Here is a 23,125-nt window from a genome sequence, read left to right on the forward strand (position 1 = left end):
CCTGTTGGAATTGATCCTTACTCTCTCTGTATGTTTGTAACCATCTTTGTTTCTCTCTCCAGACGACACTCCGCTGGTAGTACCTCCTTGCCCTCCTTACAGCCTGGCGCATCTGTTCTAATTCTGCCGACCATGGCGTGGGGGTGGCCGCAACGGCTCTCCTCCTGGTTGGTACTGCGGCTCGCACCGCCCTGGTGATCGCTTGTACCAGTTCTTCGGCGTACTCGTCCACGTTTTCATCACCATCCAGCAATGTCGGAATATTGCACTCTTCCGCGAGACGGTCCCAGTTGGCTTTATTGTAATTAAGCTGCAGTTCCCACCCCATGTCCCAGTGGCACTCCCTTTCCCCAATGTTGAAAGAAATTAAGTTATGATCACTGGTGGTTGCTCTGTCCCACACTTTCCAATTATTGATTTTTGTGATGAGGTTAGGTGTTACTAATGTAACATCTATATTTGTGCCATCTCCCCCGCCGCCTGTGTAGGTGGGGGGGTTCCCTTGTTGGTTTGCAACCACCAGTTGTAATGCCATTATCGTCTCTTCAGCCTTTAGGCCTCGATCATCGTGAGTGCCACTGAACCAGAGGGGGGACTTCGCATTTATGTCAGCCGTCACTATCATCCTGCGTCCCCGCAGTGCCGTGGTGACCAGAGTGAGTGTCTCTAAGAATTCATCTATTTCTCGCCCATATTGGAAGTATATGTTGGAGATGTAGATCACTCCTGTCGATGTTTGCAGTTCCACGACATTGCAGTGTTCGCTTGAGAACTGCGCGAGGACCGTGGCCCTGAATGATCTGTTAGTGATTATTATTGCAGCTTTTGGTTCTGCTCCGGTGTATATTATTTGCCAGTTGGCTGCCATGTATGGGATCCGTCCCGCTTGGGAGTACGGTTCCTGCAAACAGAGTACATCTAGACTCTTCTCTTCCACCTCCCTCCGAAGTTCCTGCAAGACTAGTTTACTGTTGTGTGCGTTTATCTAACCCACGTTTAGTTGGTTCACGTGGGAAGTAAGTGTGAATGTGTGATTCTGGCCAATTTCTGGACCAGTCGTGAGCTATTCTGCCATTGGTTATTACTGCTTGATAATATAGTTCCTCTATGTTAAATTTCTCATTGCGTCTTTCAAAAACCTTTTTGACTAGATCTCGCAGGGCTCCGAAGTCGGTGGGGAGATTCATTGTCTTGAGCTGGATTCTGTCCACAGCCTCCATTACTGGAAAGGTGACATCTCTGCCATATTCATGGCCGACACGTACCACATGTCTTAAAGCCATAGTGAGGATTGCCGGCTCCTCCAATCTGGAGAGTTGCAGTGCGTGCTCCAGGTTGGGGTATATTCGTTGGGGGTCTATTCCCGTTTCTCTCTGGGTTGGTGAGTCAGGGGATGAGTTTGTGCTGGTCACTTCATTATACTGGACTTTTTCGGTATTTACCGATTCTTTGCTGTGTGGAAGCGAACTCCCAGGCACAGGATGCCTTCGTGGCCGAGAAGGTTCTTGATTCGACCCAGGTCCCCAGCAGGGAGGAGAGGGAGCTTCTTCTTCATACGGATCTGTTTGTATACATATATCTTTCATTATTATAACTGTAGATCTTGGTTGCGTGATTTTTTGTAAAAATTGTTTAAATTTGCTTGCCCTCAGAGCGTCCCTCAGCCTCTTGCTTGGGGATTTCCTTTTAGGCTTCCTGAGTTCAGTTATGGCCTCAGCCATAGTCAATACGGGAGATTAGCCTTTGTTCCAACATCCTGTACGTTGGGCAGTTCCTTCCGGTGGTGTTGCATGGTTTTCTTCCTCTTTTTACACATGGGATGCAGGTTACGTTTTTGTTACAGTTTTTCCTTGTGTGATCTTCTGCCCCACACCTGGAGCAGGCCGGCTTCCTTTCGCAATGCTTATGGACATGGTCCAGGTCACCGCAATTGTGACATCGGGGGACTACTAAGTAGTCTCTGACGTTAATTGCATGGAACCCTATATATACTTTGCCCATAGCGGTAAGTTTGCGCCACATCTTACCGGAGACCTCGGCGACGTGATGGACAGCATCTCGCTCCCGAGGCCCGGTTTTAAAACGCAGCTTAAATTCATTTTTAAAAGTTTCCCATTCACTCTCGTCAAAATTCTGATTATATAGGGTTTCGTATATGTCACTTTCGGTCAAGCCTACAGGTACATCATATAAAATTACTAATGGATTTCTCTTTTTAAGTGGTTCACATTTGACTGCCTTCTTTAGTTTTGTGTTATTTAATATCTTATCTCTATCTTCCTCTGTGGCAAGATCCATGATTACCACATTTTTAGTGGCTTTCACTTTGTTGACTTTGATTTTGTCTCTTGCCGGGTCAATGGTGGTTGTAAAAATCTCCTGGACTTTTTTAATGGTCTGTCCAGGTAGTGGTCTTAAGAAGACTGCCGTGTCTGGTTTCTTTGAAACCTTGGCAATCGTTTCTTTTGTGGTTTGGGCCTTCGTGGTGGTTTGCGCCACCACTCCAGCCCATGTCTTGGTCGGTTGTTGTCTTAGTCTGGCGTTCTCCTTCTCTAACTCTTCGATACGCCCTTCGAGCTTTGCGTGTGCTATGGCCCAGGCAGCGAGCTCATTCTTTATTGCCAGGACCGCAGCCTGGCTGATTTTTCCGTTTTTGACACTGGAGTCTAGGATCTGACTTATTCGACAGTGTCTTTCATATACATTTTCATCCTCGTGTCCCGCTTCCTCTTGTGAGGTAGGGACAGTGGACATACTCGCCCTCGATAACGCACTAGAATCACTCGTCTCTTGTTCTGCCATGTTGTCGACGAGTGAAAGAAAGTTGGGAGCCCGTCTCTTACCCCGGACCGGCTCCTCTGGCATGGGGGGGGGGACTGTTGCAGCTCGCCCACCGACCTCGCCCCTAGGTCAAGGGCACTCCAGAGCTGCGGGTTCAACGCGCCGTTGCCAGCGCACTGGTCCCCGTCGAAGGCCCCGTCGTCGACGATTTCACGCGACGCTCCTCGGCAAGTGCACCCCGCACTCCGGAGAGGCGGATGCACCCCTCGCCCTTCGCCGCCTACTAGCCCGAGTTTCCACCAGAAGGCCAAGGACCCACTCCTACTCAGGTGGTGGGTCGGTCCCCCAGTCGTTCGGCGGTCTGGGCCCATCTAACCTGGCCCAGGCGATGTCACCACCTCCTGGGTTTGGCAGAACACGCCCCGGTTACCCAGGGGCGCGGCGAAGCACCCTTGCCGACTCGCGCTGCGATCCCACGCCGACAAACGAGGTCGCCGGCATGCAGAGCACCTGCTGGTCTGTGCCCTGCGAACAGAAAGGGACTGATGTTCGGTCCCTCGACACAGCTCCCCCTGTGCCACGCACCCTTCGCTTTCGCATCGGGTTGGGTCGCAGCTCTCCCTTTTGTCGCAAGGCAGAATGCCAAGCTTGACATCTGGCACCACGGGAAGGCGGAAAGAGCCACTTGGGAAGGAGAGGCTATAAGAGACGCATCACTTCCCCTGTGAGGACTGCCACGGCACACCCGACTGAAAAGCGATACGCCCCAGTGCGATATTACCACAATTGAATGTAATAACAACATCATGAACTCCTATTTCATTGTATGCATTCCTACAAATAGAGTTTTAGGAAGGCGGTTCCAAATTAAGCTGTTGAAACATTCATTTGGGTTCTGTGCCTGCCCATGCAGACGTTTCCTTAGAAGGTCAGGATGAGCCAAGTCTCTGAAAGGTTTAATTTCTGTAATAACAGCAGCAGGAAGAGAATGCTGGTAAGAATAAGATTCTCCAGCTGCCTGAGCCCTATTGTATTTGCACCACGAATTTTCTCCTGATGGACACAATAAATTACATGGCTTATCATCAGTAGAGGACTTATGGAAGAATATGGCCCAAACATCTCTCTTCATTGCCTCCAGATTTTCTTTATTTCTTCTAATTGCCTGCCCACAGTATACCTGCAAGTTTTCTATAACAACTACTCACAATCACACTTGAACAAAATTAACCAAGTGTTTGAAAGCGTGTTGGTTACAAACAGCAGAAACAAAAGAATACCGACCGTTACATTCCAAGGATAGCCAACACACTCGGGAATAAAAGGAAAAATCCCTAACGTGCAATGTAGGGGATATAAAGATCTAAAATATATGCAGAAAAGTGGGTGGCAGAAAAGTGGGCATGGTACATAAACACACGTGGTAGGAAAATGTTCTTTAAACGATCGAAAAAAAATTTTTTCAGTAAAATCCTTTTCAGAGTACTTAAATAAAACCTTAATCTATCGAAATATGATGAAAACCGAAAAATAGATTTTTTTCGACTTGAACCACGGTGTGGTCCCCTTAGTGCAGATCCTAGCATCGTGACCCTTCGCCTAGTCGTTGTTTCCCACACATTTCATTCTTCTGCTATTCGGCGGAAGACCTCATTTCTTACGTTATCCTTCTGGAACACCGCACGCCAAACGGTTTGATTCCCTTTTCCAGTTTTCCCGCAATCTAGTACGCACTTCTATACAATGTTGCACTCCAAACGCTCTCTCAAATTAATACTTGTGTCTGATGCTAGTAGACTTCATTTAGTGAGGAATTTCCTCTTTGCCTGTGTTATTCTGTTTCTTATACCGTCCTTACATCGTCGTCTCTTCCAAGGTATCAGAATTCCTTCTATTCTGCTACTGAGTGGTCTTTGATTTTCATGACTGTCGCTAATCTCATTTCTGCTACATCTCACTACTTTCGTCTTTCTTCGATTTACTCTCAGTCCATAGTATCTGATCATTAGATTGTACTTTCCGTTCGACAGGTCCTGCAATTCAGCGTCACTTTCACTGAGGACAGTAATGTCATCGGCGATTGTTATCTCTGATATCCTCTCATTCTGAATTTTAATCCCGCTACTGAACCTTTCGTTTCCATCATTGCTTCTTCAAAATGAAGATTTAACACTGGCGGCTGAAATACTGCATTCTCGTCTTACATCCTTTTTAATCCGAGCACTTCTCTCTTGGTTTTCTATTCCTATTTTTTCTCTCTTGTTTCTCGTACATACTGCATATTACCTACCTTTCCCTATCTTTAAAATTTTTTTTATAAGCACTTTGAACTTCTTGCAACATTTTACGTCATACATATTTTTTTTATGTCTTCGAGTCCTACGGAGGAGTCTTCATTTGCTAAAAAATTTTATAGAAGCAAACAATTATTGCTAGTTCTAACATTTCTCCCCCTCGCTTGATTCAGAACGTTTATTTAGCAGTCGCAAAAGTAATAGAGGCCATCGTAAATTATTTAGTTTGGGTGAAAAAGTTACATACAGGTAAACAATGGAAGGTTAAGAACGGTAAACGTGTACCTACTACCGACCCGATGTTCCGATTATTTTATATACACTGCCTGACAAAGAAAGTGAAGCACCAAAAAACGAACGAGTAAAGAAATGAAAATTCACGGGCTGAGAAGATATGTACTGTTATTTCAGTGATTACAAAATCGCGTAAAATTTGCAAAGGAGTTGGCAGTATGGGCCCACTTATCAGTACGACATTGCATTTTCTCTGGCCTGGATGCAATAACTGATTCGATTGAGAAGGATGTCTTAAAGACGTAGTCTGCTCTCCCAAGATGGCCAACAACTGTTGTGGTTGTTCCTTGATACCCTGGACATTACCACTGGTGCAGAGCAGACGTCCGTGCTGGTCCCACACCTGTTCTATGGGAGACATATCTGGGGATCTTGCTCGTGGAAGGAGTACCTGAACATCAGGCACACATTTCATAGAATCTCGTGCGATGTGTGGAAGAGCATTGTCGTCTTGAAAAATTGTACCCCAATACCGTCGCGAGGGAGGTAACACGTGAGGCTGCAGGGTGTCTGTGACGTGCCATTGTGCTGTCAGAATAGCCTCGGTCACTACCAGCGTGTCCTTAAGTCGTACAGGATGGCTCCCCACACCATGGCGACAGTAGTGACAACGTCACATCGCACCGCTCCAAGACAATGGAGCAGCTGGCCCCGCATGAGCGGATTTCCAAGACAGACCAGAATAGCGGGCCAATTCCGCAGGTACCTCTGACGGATGCGGCCCGCAGACCTGAGGCCCATCTTTTCCCACTAATGTGCAGTCGGATCTAGTCTCTCCGATCTGCCAGCAGGCCGCGTTCGACCGTGTGTGGGAAAAATCGGAGGATTTTTGTGATTTATCCGCGGACCCAAGACAGTCGTGCATACTCGACAGGCCTGAGGCCACGGGCGACGGATTTCAGAAGTTGCCACAGTGACTCGCCTAAGTACGTCGTACAGTGCGGCGTTTTATGGGCATTTTATTACTTGTACAACATTTTCGTACTTTGGCAATAGTTCGTATCTTTGAGAGAAAACATGGACGATGCTAGGAGGAAAACTGCGGCAGGCGCCGGCTGTTTATGACTTTATAAAGCACAGTATTTAGTAATGCCTAAGGCCAAAGTCATAGCAATCTACAAAAAGCGTAGAAAATCGGATGCACATAATTACTGGCTAATTTCACTGACATCTATTTGTTGTAGAATCATGGAACATATTTTGTGTTCAGACATAATGACCTTTCTAGACTCTGAGAAGCTCATCTGCAGAAACCAGCAAGGCTTTAGGAAACAGCGGTCAGGCGAGACACAGATGGCCCTCTTTGTGCATGATATACAACAGGCTCTAGACACTGGCTCCCAGGTTGATGCCATATTTCTCGACTTTCGAAAGGCGTTCGACTCAGTTCTGCACTGTCGCTCGCTCCAAAAAGTGCGCTCTTACGGTCTATCAGATGACATTTGCGGTTGGATAGAAAATTTTCTAACAGACAGGGAGCAGTATGTCGTCCTGAATTGGCTGACTTCAACAGAAAAAAGTGTAACTTCAGGTGTGGCCCAGGTTAGCGTAATAGGTACGCTGCTTTTTACGATTTACATAAACGATCTGGTTGATGGTATTGACAGCGCCATTAGACTGTTTGCCGATGATGCTGTAGCCTACAGGAAAGTATTAACACACGAAAGTTGTGAACAAATCAATGAGGATTTGCAAAAAATAGATGCGTGGTGTAATGACGCAGTTATCTCTCAATATTAGTAAGTGTAACCTACTGGGTATAACAAGGCGAAAATCCCCATTAATGTACGAGTATAAAATAAATGCCCAGTCTTTCGAAGCGGTAACATCCGTCAAGTATCTGGGTGTGACTATTGGAAATGATCTCAAATGGAATGATCAGATTATACAAGTAACGGGCAAGGCGAATTGTAGATTGCGGTTTATTGGTAGGATTCTGAAGCGATGCAGTCCTTCAACAAAGGAAATTGCTTACAATACATTAGTTCATCCAATCTTAGAGTATTGTTCGTCTGTATGGGACCCTTACCAATTGGGTCTGTTTCAAGAGATTGAGAAGGTCCAAAGAAGAGCGGCAAGATTCGTCACTGGTACATTTAGCCATCGCGAGAGCGTTACAGATCTCATAGAAAGTTTGAAGTGGGACACACTTGCAGATAGATGACGCGCTAAACGGAAGGGGCTACTCACTAAATTCAGAAATCCGATCTTCGCCGAGGATGTAGAGGATATATGAAGAGCTTATTTCAATAGTGGTACAAGTCCATTACCTCAACTTTTCTGCCTATAATGCTTCTGCAATTAATTATCCAAACAAACAGAATGAAAGGTTCATCTCTAGCAAGAAGCCATATGCTTGGATATTTCTGGTATCTCAACTGCAGATTTTTCAGCGTTCATTTAACTTTAGGACCCTGTATCTCACAATGCACAAAAATGGACTTGTACCACTATTGAAATAAGCCCTTCCTATTATTACCACCAACTTTCAAATCGCGCAATGATCACCATTCAAAGATAAGCGAAATTAGAGTTCATACTGAGACGTTCAGACAGTCGTTTATCCCTGGCGCGATCTGCGAGTGGAACAGAGGGGGGAAATATGACCTTTGCGCGAATTGTGCCCTCCGCCACACACCGCTTGGTGGCTAGCGGAGTATATACGTATATGTAGATGTAGACGTTCTCCATAGTGGAGATTCTTCTGAGATCTAAAGACATATATAGTCACTTATGTTGAAGTATAAATACCAGTAGTAAATTGCTCTAGTACCGTGAATAGAGGTAGGAGAATCATGACGCCGTAAATAAGATCCAACCTGTGGTGGTCAGATGTGGTCGACGGGAACATCCACGACGAGTCGCCCTTATGCTATGGTGCAGGACAGCGACAGGCCACTTTGATATCCGAATGTCCCACAAATTTGGACATTGCACAATTCGACCAGCTTGCTAAATGGAGAACCACGAAGAGGCCCTTTTCAAATTCTGTCAGGCGCTAATAACATCTCCTCATCCGAATACGCAGCATCTCCGTGTACTTCACGATGCTCACTGAACATGTGATGCTTTTCAGGCGCCTCATATACCCTAGGAGGTCTGGTAACAACACTATACACGAACAACACTAATGAACTCTGTGGCCGTTCTACCTGTCACAGAGGATTGCAGCTCTAATCATTTACATTCCCACCCACGATGTGTACGTGTACGAAGTTACAGTGATGTCCGACCACGTTTTCTTGGGGCTTAACTTTTTGTCAGGCAGTGTATGTGCAGAGTTGTTTATAAATAAAGTGACTTATCAATAAGGAAGGTAGCGACAAGGATGTGGAGCCGTGCCGAGGCTGCCTAAGCGGTATGAAAGCGCCGCGAACCGACCGTTTGTCTTTATCGTACTTGCGCTTCCTATCTTCCGTCGACATTTATCTCAATCTCAATAATCCCAATATTTACTGTAACTTTGATTCACTCGAAATTCCACACTCCTCCCCTCGCGCCACGCCCCCATACTTACTCTCGCCTCCTACCCACTCTGTGTCTACTGTCTAATTGAGAATGCGCGCAATCTCGGATCGAAAAAGTCGCGTTGTCGGCACGGCAGTGGCCAACGAATGTCTGTCTCCCAAAGAACTTAGCGAACCCTGGTCGATATGGTAGCCTTAGACTGTTGAGCTCTATCTCTGCTAGCGTGCGTGTAACGCCACACGCCATAATATCATTATGTAACGATCCGAGAACGGCGTCTGGTATCGGTACGTTCAACACAGCACCTCCGTCTTTAAGGAACTTGACCACTCGTAAATAACTTCCGCAAGTAACTTCTGCAAGCACTTGCTGAGTCGTTACATAAGAACACGAACTTGCGCAACTTTACTTATACAAGCCATTTTCACAGATTTCTTTCAGGAACCTGCTGCATGAATCTGCTGAAGTGTTTCCGCTAGAATCACGTCATGATAAAGGCTAGTGGAAGAAGGTCGCCGCCGTCTTGCGTTCTCACTTTTAAGGAAAACTCGTGAAAAACGAAATCTCACGGAAAAAAGAAATGTGAAATGTTGGTGCGAAGAAATGGATACAAAGGCGTACATATTTATGTTATCAAGAAACACAACTGAACGAACTAAAATCAGAGGACATCGTTCAGATTCAAAAGTTTCTTAGAATGTCGTATGCAAGTTTAGAGCACACCATATTACTGCGCAGCCAAATATTCGAAAAGAGGAAACAAAAATGTGCTCGCTATATCAGCAACAGATCGCCTTCTAATTACTCTTCGATTTTTGCAAACAGTATTTACTATTTTTATTAAAAATACAATGCATTTATGCTTACGCTAACATTAAATAATCAGCTAAAATTCAGATGTGTCTATACAGCCATTCTACTTCTCCTTGTGGTGAAACAAGATAACCGGTAAATTCATTTCGCACTTCTGTGGCTGACAGTGGCGAATTATGTATTTTTTATGGATACCCATGCTATATTTTTACTGTCCATGAGTCTTTGCGCCATTCCCCCTCTCGACGCCGACGTATTCGTACGAGTACGGAATATACAAACCTTGTGCAAGTTTGAGAAAAACTTCCAGCATCTGTCAATTTCGGCAAGTACGTGCAGCAAGATGCAAGAAACAACACCAGCAGAAAAACAAATGTAGCACGCTCAACGTCAAGGTTATTGTATCGACAAGTGAGGCGACAGGTAACTCTTAATTATAGGAGTGTCTGACAAGAACTTCACCCAAATGAAACACACATATCACAGTGAAGGGTGCCCAAACTGTCGTATCAGAACACAGTGGACACACCACCAACCTTCTGGCGGCAACACAGACGTGTATTCTCGCATGCAAACGATCATAAAGGTGCAGAATGGCATCCTGCGATATATTGTCCCAAGCACCGTTTGTTGCAGTTCAGCAATGGTTCTTGCAGACACTGGAGAACGGGGTAAGTTCCCGCTTCATCATGTCCCACACCTGTTTACTTGGCGAGAGATCTGGTGGTCTTTCTGGCCAGGCAGTTGTTTTACACCACGAGGAGGTCGATGTGCCCCAGCAGACGTATGAGGACGTGCATTGTCCTGCTGAAAAAGCACATTACTTTCCTGTCGAAGAAGTGGCAGCAGCCATTGCCAATGCATTGTAGCGGTCACTCATCACTTTACCTGCAAAAACATGGAATATGAACGCCAGTTGTAACTGACACAACATGAAGCCTGTTGGGATGGGACCTGCGCGTCATGGGCGAATGAACTCCGGAACAGGCAACTCAGTATGTCTGCGCCATACAAATGTATGTCCTTCATTCGCGTACAGACAGAACTCAGTCTCATTACTGAAAATCCACTCCCCAGTCAATTCCTTCACGATACCAGAGTGGCCACGGTCGACGGTGTCGTGGTATCCTGGCCACAGACACACATGATCATCACCCTGCAGCAAGCACATGGGTCCTATGGTCCCTGATGACACAGTAGATACAACATTTGTCCGGATTTCGAACGTATGTGCCGCTCGATCGACAACCGCTGTCGCACAGCGCGTCGATCTTGACCTGTGTCTGCACTGCGGGTACGTCCAGAACCTGGTCTACGGGTGTGGGAAGTGTTCCAAGCGCTATAGGTGAAAACAGCGACACACCACCGGTACACCCCATACACAGTGCAGCAATCCGTCGATTCCTCCATCCAGCTTCCCACAGGCACACAATACGGCCTCGTTCAAATGGCTGAAGCTGTTCTACTGGAATGAGTACTCGTCCGTGGGGTGTGGCTGGACCTACAATGCATGTTGCAAACATTCTTGACCTATGAACTCAGCACAATTACTGCTTGCAGATTCAAAACACAGGCCACACGGACAGGCTTACTGAGTGCCATATGATCGCCGGTGACTGTGACAAATGAATGTCTAACATCACGATTCTCGAATATACAGTTATTACACCCTGGTGAGAGTCAACACTGTCGTTTCAGAGTGTTGCATTGTTTTTCCGGCAGTGCATTTCTACTCGCTTGAGGGAGCTACTTTACGAACTTGCTTGTGTTATACACTGAAGAGCCAAAGAAACTGGTACAACTGCCTGATAACCTGACCACTGTGAGCACACAGAGGTGCCGCAACATGACGTGGTATGGACTCAAATAATGTTTGAAATAGTGCTGAAGGGAACTGACAACATGAAACCTGCAGGGCTGTCCATAAATCCGTAAGAGTACGATGGGGTGGAGATCTCATCTGGACAGCACGCTGCAAGGCATCCCAGATATCAATTATGTTCATGTCTGAGGAGTCTGCTGTCCAGCGGAAGTGTTTAAAATCAGAAGAGTGTTCCTGGAGCTACTCTGTATCAAATCTGGATGCGTGGGATGTCGCACTGTCCCGCTGGAATTGCCCAACTCCGTTGGACTTCACAATGGACATGAATGGATGCAGGTGATCAGAGACGATGCTTACGTACGTGTCACCTGTCAAAATCGTATTAGACGTATCAGGGGTCCCATATCATTCCAACTGCACACGCCCCACCCCACTATAGAGAATCCACCAGATTGAACAGCCCCTGCTGACATGCAGAGTCTATGGATTCATGAGGTTGTCTCCATACTCGTACACGTCCATCCGCTCGATACAATTGTAAACGAGACTTGTCCGACCAGGCAACATGTTTCCAGTCATCAACAGCCCAATGTCGGTGTTGACGGGCCCAAGCGAGGCGTAAAGCTTTGTGTCGTGCAGTCATCGAGGGTACACGAGTGGGCCTTCGACTACGAAAGCCCATATCGTTGATGTTTCGTTGAATGGTTTGCACGCTGACACTTGTTGATCGACCAGCATTGAAATCTGCAGCAATTTGCAGAAGGGTTGCACTTCTGTACCGCTGACCGTTCTTGCATGGTCTTTCTCCGGCCGCAACGATGCCGGAGATTTGATGTTTTATCGGATTCCCGATATTCACGGTACACTCCTGAAGTGGTCGTGCGGAAAGATCCCCACGTCATCGCTACCTCGAAGATGCTGTGTCGCATCGCTCGTGCGCCGACTATAAAACCACGTTCAAACTAAATTTGATAACGTGCCATCATAGCAGCAGTAACCGATCTAACACCTGCGCGAGACACTTGTCCTATACAGGGTGGTCCATTGATCGTGACTGGGCCAAATATCTCACGAAATAAGCGTCAAACGAAAAAACTACAAAGAACGAAACTTGTCTAGCTTGAAGGGGGAAACCAGATGGCGCTATGGTTGGCCCGCTAGATGTCGCTGCCATAGGTCAAACGGATATCGATTGCGTTGTTTTTTTTAATAGGAACCCCCATTTTTATTACATATTCGTGTAGTACGTAAAGAAATATAAATGTTTTAGTTGGACCATTTTTTTCGCTTTGTGATAGATGGCGATGTAATAGTCACAAACATATGGCTCACAATTTGAGACGAACAGTTAGTAACAGGTAGGTTTTTAAATTAAAATACAGAACGTAGGTACGTTTGAAAATTTTATTTCAGTTGTTCCAATGTGATACATGTACGTTTGTGAACTTATCATTTCTGAGAACGCATGCTGTTACAGCGTGATTACCTGTAAATACCACATTAATGCAATAAATGCTCAAAATTATGTCCGTCAACCTCAATGCATTTGGCAATAGATGTAACGACATTCCTCTCAATAGCGAGTAGTTCGCCTTCCGTAATGTTCGCAAATGCATTGACAATGCGCTGACGTATGTTGTCAGGCGTTGTCGGTGGATCACGATAGCAAATATCCTTTAACTTTCCCCACAGAAAGAAATCCAGGGACGTCAGATCCGGTGAACGTGCGGGCCATGGTATGTTACTTCGACGAACAATCCACCTGTCATGAAATATGCTATTCAGTACCGCTTCAACCGCACGCGAGCTATGTGCCGGACATCCATCATGTTGGAAGTACATCGCCACTCTTTCATGCAGTGAAACATCTTGTAGTAACATCGGTAGAACATTACGTAGGAAATCAGCATACATTGCACCATTTAGATTGCCATCGATAAAATGGGGGCCAATTATCCTTCCTCCCATAATGCCGCACCATACATTAACCCTCCAAGGTCACTGATGTTTCACTTGTCGCAGCCATCGTGGATTTTCCGTTGCCCAATAGTGCATATTATGCTGGTTTACATTAGCGCTGTTGGTGAATGACGCTTCGTCGCTAAATAGAACGCGTGCAAAAAATCTATCATCGTCCCGTAATTTCTCTTGTGCCTAGTGGCAGAACTGTACACGACGTTCAAAGTCGTCGCCATGCAATTCCTGGTGCATAGAAATATGGTACGGGTGCAATCGATGTTGATGTAGCATTCTCAACACCGACGTTTTTGAGATTGATGATTCTCCTGCAATTTGTCTGCTACTGATGTGCGGATTAGCCGCGACAGCAGCTGGAACACCTATTTGGGCATCATCATTTGTTGCAGGTCGTGGTTGACGTTTCAGATGTGTCTGAACACTTCCTGTTTCCTTAAATAACGTAACTATCCGGTTTGGACAGTTGGATGATGTCGTCCAGTATACCGAGTAGCATTCATAGCACACGCCCGTTGGGCATTTTGATCACAATAGCCTTACATCAATACTATATTGACCTTTACCGCAATTGGTAAACGGTCCATTTTAACACGGGTAATGTATCACGAAGCAAATACCGTCCGCACTGGCGGAATGTTACGTGATACCACGCACTTATACGTTTGTGACTATTACAGCGCCATCTATCACAAAGCGAAAAAAGTGGTCCAACTAAAACATTCATATTTCTTTACGTACTACACGAATATGTAATAAAAAAATGGGGGTTCCTATTTAAAAAACGCAGTTGATATCCGTTTGACCTATGGCAGCGCCATCTAGCGGGCCAACCATAGCGCCATCTGGTTTCCCCCTTCAAGCTAGACGAGTTTCGTTCTTTGTAGTTTTTTCGTTCGACGCTTATTTCGTGAGATATTTGGCCCGGTCACTATCAATGGACCACCCTTTATAGGCGTTGCCAACCGCAGCGCCGCGTTCTTCCTGTTTACATTTCTCTGTGTGTTAATACGCATGCCTGAACCAGTTGCTTTGGTGCTAGAGCTTATGACGCTGGTGCTTACTCAGCCAGCTGCTGACGCTGCACCGACGCTGACACTGGCTCTCTGTGTGTTGCCCACCGCCCAGCTCCGCCGGCCTCGGTGATGACGCCGCCCGCCGAGCTGTCGTTCCTGCCGCCGGTGGAGCCGCCGCCGAGCGCCGCAGCCAGCCCGCGGCCGCCGTCCGCTGCCACGCAGCTGGAGCTGGAGCTGGACGCGTCGCTGGACTGCCGCAGCCTGGACGAGGCGGAGGCGGCGCAGTCGCAGATCCTGGAGCCGCCGCACTCCTCGGGCAGCTCCGCCGAGGCGGCGGCCGCCCTGCAGCAGTCGCACCGCTCCGCCAGGCTGCGCGCCCTCAGTGGCAAGGTAGCCGAGCCGGCGCGCCTCGCCTGTCTGTCCCACTAGCAAATAGGTCGGGGCAAAACTGGCCGCCTGAACCCCTCAGTCTTCCTCTACTCCTTCTTTTACTCCGGCTCTACAATAATTCTCCGCCAGTTGTCACGATCCAACACTCAAACCTTCCATCCACTACAGCCCAGTCCTGCTACTCCGTGACCTTATCTGTCCATTTCGTTCTCGGTCGACTCCAAACTCTTTGAACCTCCCCCGCGCCATTTCCCTGTCCCATGTGTCCCACCCATTTCAATCTCACTGGTTTCACTACTCTTCAGTAGGTTGTTTATTTATTTAATCGTGTCCAAGCCATAGACAACCCAAATATTATATATACACACAAATACAAATACAATACACATATGTATAAATAAAACAAATCCAAAATGGGGGCCACATTACAATATAAAGACAAACATAGTATATATATCATATCAAGTCCCGCCAAAATTCAGTGCATTTAACTGCCACTGCCGTAGCGTTTGCCAGATTTTCTTTCCTGCACACTTCCCCCATGTTGCTGCATTCCAGGAGGTGGTCCATTGTTTGGGTCTGTCCGCACTGGCACGTGTCCGCCCCGTATCGGTGTCCCCATTTACACATGTTTACGTTGCATCTGCCCACCCCAGTTCGTAGGCGGTTGAGGGATCTCCATAATGGCAATTTTAGTTCATTTCCAGAGGCCTATTGTTCGTTGGGTGAGATTAGAGGTGTCTGGTCTCCCGTAGGCAGTGGTGCTTGCCATTTTGACAATCTGGCCTTTTGTTTTGAGGTTTCGAGCGGTTGAACTGAGGTGAGGAAACTCCGTCTTGATTGTAGACGTGTGTGTGGAGGGTTTTGTCCGAAGAGAGGATGGCGCTGGTCGCGCAGCTGCCTGAGGCGCTCTGCTTCGCTTGCTATAGCTCGTCTGATTTTGGGTGGAGCTATGCCACTAAGCAAATATAGTTGGCTAACCGGGGTGGGTCTTAGGCATCCCGTAGGTGAAGTACTATATACACTGTCTTACCAAAAGTATTCCGACACCTATCAGTGGACACGAATATGGGCTGTATCAGTCCTTCACCTTTATGACGACCTGAACTCTATTGAGGACACTTTCAGTGAAGCGTCTGGATGAGTGTGGAGGAATGGCAGCCCATTCTTCCTCGAGAGTCGAAACCAGAGAAGGTTATGATGTTAGACACTGGAATCTGCAACGAAGTCGACGTTCTAACTCATCCCAAAGGTGTTCCATTGGGTTCCACATTTAAATCCCTCCACATTTAGCATTTCCTTAAGAACAGTAAGGGGGCGACAGCACAACCACGTAATACTCATGCATACCCTAACACCGTCCGCCCCGATAGCTGAGTGGTCAGCGTGACGGATTGCCATCCTACAGGAGCGCGTTGCATTCCTGGTTGGGTCGGGGATTTTCTCCGCTCATGGACTGAGTGTTGTGTTGTCTTCATCATAATTTCATCCCCATTCGGCGCGCACGTCGCCCAGTTTGGCGTCGAATGTAATAAGACCAGCACCAAGGCGGCAGGTCCTGCCCTGTAACGGGCCTCCCGGCCAATGACTCCAAACGCTCATTTCATTTCCATACCTTAACACCATCTCCTTTGTACTGCACTGTTCGCACTACACATGATGGCAAGTAACCTTTTTCTAGGCATTCACCAAACCCAAAGCCTTCCCTTGTATTGCCAGAGGGTACAGCGTGATTCATCACTCCAGATTACTCGCTTCCAGCCATCCAGTGTCCAGTGGCGTCGCTCTTTGTGCCATTTGAACCGTCGCTTAGCACTGACTACAGAAATTTGTGACATCCTAGGACTTGCTCGACTGTTGTACCCTATAATTTTTAGCTTGCCACATACAGTCACAGTTCTAGCTGAACTCCTGCTAGCACTTTGCAACTCACGACTGATATCTTCCAATGATTTCATTCTATTTTACACAACCACCCTCTACAATGCTCCGCAGTCCCTGTCCGTCAGTACGTGAGGTCTGCCTGGTCTCCATTGACCTGTGGTCGTTCTTTCGTGTTTCTGTTTCCCAGTCACAGAACCAGCAGCGGACTTGGGCAATTTTAGAAGCACTGAAATGTCCCTAGTGGATTTGTTAGTCAGTGACATCCAACGACCAGTCCCCACTGGAAGTCACTGAGTTATCCCGACCAACGCATTCTGCCGTTACTGCTCCTCCACTGGCAGCACAATACTCCCCGCCTTCTTTCACTCTAGCTGGTCCGCCTTTCGTGGCAAGCAAAAGCACTCCGTCTTCAGACCACAAGTGTCCCATCGGGACCATCCGACCGCCGTGTCATCCTAAAATAAGGATGCGGATAGGAGGGGCATGTGTTCAGCACACTTCTCTCCTGGTCGTTACGATGGTCACCCATCCAAGTGCCAGTCACGCCCGACAGCGCTTAACTTCGGTGATCTGACGGGAACCGGTGTATCCACTGCGGGAAGACCGTTGCCTTCGTGGCATCCAGGGCTCAATTTTTAATTATATAAAGCTATCCGATACTTTTGATTAGATACTGTACAGCATACATGCTATGATTCTACTTCTTCTACATTCGTCGTTCATAGGATTGGCCCAACGATTCTTCTTTCTCTCAAGAGCATCTAAAAATGAAAATCACGGTCCAAACAAGCCTTGAAGGCCCAACTGTACCGACCGGCCGCCGTGTGATCCTCAGTCCACAGATGTCACCGGATGCGGATGGGCATGTCGTCAGCATACCGCTCTCCCGGCCGTTGTCAGTTTTCGCGACCACTGTCGCTACTTCTCAATCACGTAGCTCCTCAACTGACCTCACGAGCGCTGAGTGCACCCCACTTGACAACAGCACTCAGCAGACCCGGACGGTGTCTCATCCAAGTGCTAACCAAGCCTAACAGTGCTTAACTTCGGAGATCTGACGGGAACCGGTGTTACCACTGTGGCAGGGCCATTGGCCTCGACGGCATCTAGCTTTCCAATATCTTTTGACGTTAATAACCAAGCTTCCGAAGCATAATTTAGCATTGGTCTTATAAGTGTTCTATAAATGTCTCAGGATGAGTCTTAATATCCCTTATTTTGAGATATCTCAGGTTAGTTCTTATTAATGGTGCAGTTTCGTGTATTCGACGGAGTTGTTCTTTCCACTTTTTCTGCACAATATTCCGACGACCGAGTTAGTCATGTGTGCTGCGAGTTGTTTTTTTATGGCTACTACCTGTACTCTGAACAGACTGACGTAGCTACTGCTTATGGAGCGCCACTTTATTATAGCTGAGTTTGACTGCAGCCACCCCCTATACCCTACAACGCTCATTTCTTTTTCGGAGCCCGCACTCTCGTTCCGTGACACGCTCATTCTCTAAACACCTTCCTGCTCCTGTGGATGAGGCGACTGGCAAGATCTCAGTAAATTTAGGGCAGAATCCCAAAATTTCCTTAAATTTAACCCCCAGTCCAACGTTATTAGGTTTCTCGATGTTTATATTTGGATAGTTTCAAAAACTACTCTGTCCCAGAAATCTGGCGTTCGTCTCGCCGCATTTCATTCCCTGTTTGTACTCGAGGTGAAGCTAGGGGACAGCTGATTTGTGCGCGGTTATTTTATCGAGTGCGCCATTGATGCTCCTTGCACCTCTTCGCGACGGTTGTAATAGTCTACCCCACAAAAGCCATATTCACATGGAATGCGGTCCTCGCCCTACTCTGCTTTCGGTGTTTCGAATGACGTTGCCTGCAGACAAACGTTAGTCCTCCGAAAAAAATCGTCAGAAGCGAGACGACTCTTCCCAAGGCGTGAGGCTCGCCACGTATTACACACTTGTATGCAAAATTTTAGCATGACGCGTCACTGTCAAGTAACATAGTCCAATGAAAGTGGACCATACATAAAGAAACTGTTACGATACAGTACAGAAAGCAGACCAAAATAGATGACACTTTTATTAAAAGACAATAACCACACTGAAATTTTGGGCTTATGTCAAAGCGGTAGGTGGATCAAAACAAAATGTCCAGACACTATGTGACCACAATGGTAATGAAACAGAGGATGACAGACTAAAGGCCGAAATACTAAATGTCTTTTTCCAAGCTGTTTCACAGAGGAAGACTGCACTGTAGTTCCTTCTCTAGGTGACAGAATGGTAGATATCTAAATAGATGACAGAGGGATAGAAAAACAATTAAAATCGCTCAAAAGAGGAATGGCCGCTCGATGATGGGATACCAGTTCGATTTTACTCAGAGTACGCGAAGGAACTTGCCCCCCTTCTTGCAGCGGTGTACCGCAGGTCTCGAGAAGAGCGTAGCGTTCCAAAGGATTGGAAAAGGGCACAGGTCATCCCCGTTTTCAAGAAGGTACGTCTAACAGATGTGCAGAACTATAGACCTATATCTCTAACGTCGATCAGTTGTAGAATTTTGGAACACGTATTATGTTAGAGTACAATGACTTTTCTGGGGACTGGAAATCTACTCTGTAGGAATCAGCATGGGTTTCGAAAAAGACGATCGTGTGAAACCCAGCTCGCGCTATTCGTCCACGAGACTCAGAGGGCCATAGACACGGGTTTCCCAGGTAGATGCCGTGTTTCTTGACTTCCGCAAGGCGTTCGATACAGTTCCCCACAGTCGTTTAATGAACAAAGTAAGAGCATATGGACTATCAGACCAATTGTGTGATTGGATTGAAGAGTTCCTAGGTAACAGAATGCAGCATGTCATTCTCAATGGAGAGAAGTTTTCCGAAGTATGAGTGATTTCAGGTGTGCCTCAGGGGAGTGTCGTAGGACCGTTGCTATTCACAACATGTATAAATGACCTTGTGGATAACATCGGAAGTTCACTGAGTCTTTTTGCGGATGATGCTGTAGTATATCGAGAGGTTGTATCAATGGAAAATTGTACTGAAATGCAGGAGGATCTGCAACGAATTGACGCATGGTGCAGGGAATAGCAATTGAATCTCAATGTAGACAATTGTAATGTGCTGCGAATACATAGAAAGAAAGATCCCTTACCATTTAGCTACAATATAGCAGGTCAGCAAATGGAAGTAGTTAATTCCATAAATAATCTGGGAGTAGGCATTAGGAGTGATTTAAAATGAAATGACCATATAAAATTAATAGTCGGTAAAGCAGATGCCATACTGAGATTCATTGGAGGAATCCTAAGGAAATGCAATCCGAAAACAAAGGAAGTAGGTTACAGTACACTTGTTCGCCAACTGCTTGAATACTGCTCACCAGTGTGGGACCCGTACCAGATAGGGTTGATAGAAGAGACAGAGGAGATCCAACGGAGAGCAGCGCGCTTCGTTACAGTATCATTTAGTAATCGCGAAAGCGTTACGGAGATGATAGATAAACTCCAGTGGAAGACTCTGCAAGATATACGCTCAGTAGCTCGGAACGGGCTTTTGTTGAAGTTTCGAGAACATACCTTCACCCAGGAGTCAAGCAGTGTATTTCTCCCTCCTACGTATATCTCGCGAAGAGACCATGAGGATAAAATCAGAGAGATTAGAGCCCACATAGAGGCATACCGACAATGTTTCTTTCCACGAACAATACGAGACTGGAATAGAAGGGAGAACCGATAGAGGTACTCAAGGTACCCTCCGCCACACACCGTCAGGTGGCTTGCGAAGTATGGATGTAGATTTAGATGTAGGAGTCATAGCGATTTATGATGACTCCTGGACCTCACAAAAGGCGGAACATGGTTCTTAATAGACCGTGTGATTCCCGCGGACAGTAGTGCGTGCTCTGCGATTCTTCGATGCTGACATCAAGGTTCGTAAGGACTTCTTGTAACAGGGTCTTCCATTCCTCCACCAGGCGATTGAAAACTGCCGAATGGTCGTAGGTGCGTGCGGACGTGCTGCAATATGTCTGAACAACGCACCGCACGCGTGTTCGACGGGATCTGAGTCGGGGGAACTGGCAGGCCTATCCAGTCGCTGAATGTCCTTGTCGTTCCAAGAGCTTCTCCACCACACAATTCGATGCGGTCGCGTGTTGTCATCCACAAAAATTAACTTAGGCCGGATGCACCTCTCAAAAGACGCAAATATGGAAGGATCACGCTGTCATAATATTGTTGATGTGGAGTGCACCGTTTTCAAAGATTTGGAGGTCAGTACGCCCATGCAACAGTATACTTCCCCACACTATAACGTCTGTACTACCAAACGATCACGTTCGCCAGTGTTCCTGGGTGCTTTGCGTTGTCTCAAAACATGCACCTCAGTGCCGTGATTACTTTGATGTGATTGGTTTTGCTATGCGTCATTTCTGTGAATCATTGTTTAGTCTTAAAGAATCTATGAGTATCCCCAGATGCTTCACCAGCTTCGTTCGAGTAACGGTATCACAACCGATTGCAATCGTTCTCAAAGCGTGTCTACGGCAGATGCGCAGCGTCGCCATCGTTGTGGTCATCATGAAACCTTTGCGTTACTCGAACGCAAAGCTCGCGTGTTTCGTTGTTTGGCCACCTGTGGCTGTTTGCTCTCTTCGCGTGGCTCAAACGTTTCTGACTTAAATAACGAAACGGCGCAGCTGGTACGCACGTTTTTCGTGTTTACCACTACGCCTTGCGAGAGTTTATTCTCATAGGCAAGTGCAAATTTAACGTAAGTATTTTGTGTGACATTTGTATGTGTGTTCTTGTGCCTCTCTTGCACTATACTGTATCGTCACTCATACTGTTTGTGCAGTTTCACAGTGTGTGTGATTTTCTTCATAATGGAGGAGGCACAGTACCTCATTACCTCAAAAAGAGGACTGCAGTGCAAGAGAGACAGATCAGTATAGAAAACACGTTAATATTTGGTCATTACTGGGAAATTTTCGAAACGCGTAGTGCTAAGAATGAAAAAATACGAAAACCGTGCAGTCTTTCAGTATTTAAATAATGAATGACACAGTCCCGGTCTTTTCAACAATCTGTTATGATTGATGAAAGCGTCAACAGTTCTTGCTTTCCATTTTTGTTCGGCACCTCTTGGAGCAGCAGTGATACAACATGTTAAGTGAAGCAGTTCTGAATTATTCCTGACACTTATCACTTTCCTCATTAATATTCTGTTTTTGATTTACGTGTTTTGATTACATGCACATGATGACAAATTTGACAAAACTGTCTCATCGACTGAGGTGGCACAAGTTTTGTTGCTGATTACCTAGCAGGTAATTAGCAGCAGTGTTAATAAACTGTAATGTAGTAAACGCCCTAGCTGGAAATTATGTGATTTTATGTGATTTCAAGATAAATTATCACTCGTTAAGGTGGTAGGGAATGGCTGCAATGCGTCCAGTGCTTATGCAGCTTAATTCACCATTATATGTGTTGCAGTATAGAGTGCATGCTTCTGCCTACGCCACCTCCACTCTAATCTGAGCCAATTTAATGTGTGCATATCGTTTGTACCAACGACTACAGTACGTGACCCACAGTTATCAGATCTTCTGATAAGATCCTTGTATGAAAGAGGGAAAACTTATTCATTTTGAAAGTGGAGTTAACAGAGGATAGGGCGATCCTTTTGCTTTCGATACCCCAGGATTAATATATACAACACATTTCTGGTGAAAAATCCCACAAGGGAATAGAATTACATGAGGATGTATTCAATTTACACAAGGCTGAGAAGTACCGTCTCTTTAAAAGGCTGAGAGGGAACTGGTACGTGTTTTCTTCAACGGAAAGGCTTCGAGTCTAAATGTGTTGTAGTCCATCTGGAAGGGACAGCGCTTACTCTCCTTGCTACTCTGTTGTCCAGAGTGCATCTCGTCATTACTGATTCTGAAGTCATCGCACCGCAGCCAACTGTCCGCGCGATCTGTCCATATGACGCTGCCATGACCCTTATGTCAGTGACTCCACGTTTCTCACAGTGCGAAAGATGCTGTGCACGTCGCACGTCCTTCAGGCACGCTTTTGCAATACGCATCTGAAAATTTCCAATAACGTTAGACGTTATAAAAAGTCATCGTGTACTCACACCATTTTACATCTGTAAGAGTGACTTTTCTCTAGGGTGACCAGACGTCCGGATTAATCCGGACATGTCCTCCTTTTTAGCTCTTTGTCCGGGGTCCAGGCGGATTTTTACAATGTCCGGCTTTTTCGCAAAGTTGAGCGTAATACAGTTAAATTTACAATTCGTCCCGTTCTATTGGCTCTTTCCTTAAATACTTTGACTATTGGCACAGCCTTCGTGATAAACACTCACGAAGGCG

The 23,125-nt window shown here is 46.3% G+C and overlaps 1 protein-coding gene across 1 annotated transcript in view; it reads left to right on the forward strand.

Moving 5' to 3' along the window:
• The window catches only part of LOC126195498 (uncharacterized), a 385,955-nt gene that overhangs the window by 303,811 nt on the left and 59,019 nt on the right, over positions 1-23,125 (forward strand). The window contains exon 7 of the mRNA XM_049934125.1: positions 14,575-14,852. Coding sequence (XP_049790082.1) covers positions 14,575-14,852 — 278 coding nt within the window. The remainder of the gene's footprint in view (positions 1-14,574; positions 14,853-23,125) is intronic.

The sequence above is a fragment of the Schistocerca nitens genome, chromosome 7 (assembly GCF_023898315.1).
Source record: "Schistocerca nitens isolate TAMUIC-IGC-003100 chromosome 7, iqSchNite1.1, whole genome shotgun sequence".
NCBI lineage: Eukaryota > Metazoa > Arthropoda > Insecta > Orthoptera > Acrididae > Schistocerca > Schistocerca nitens.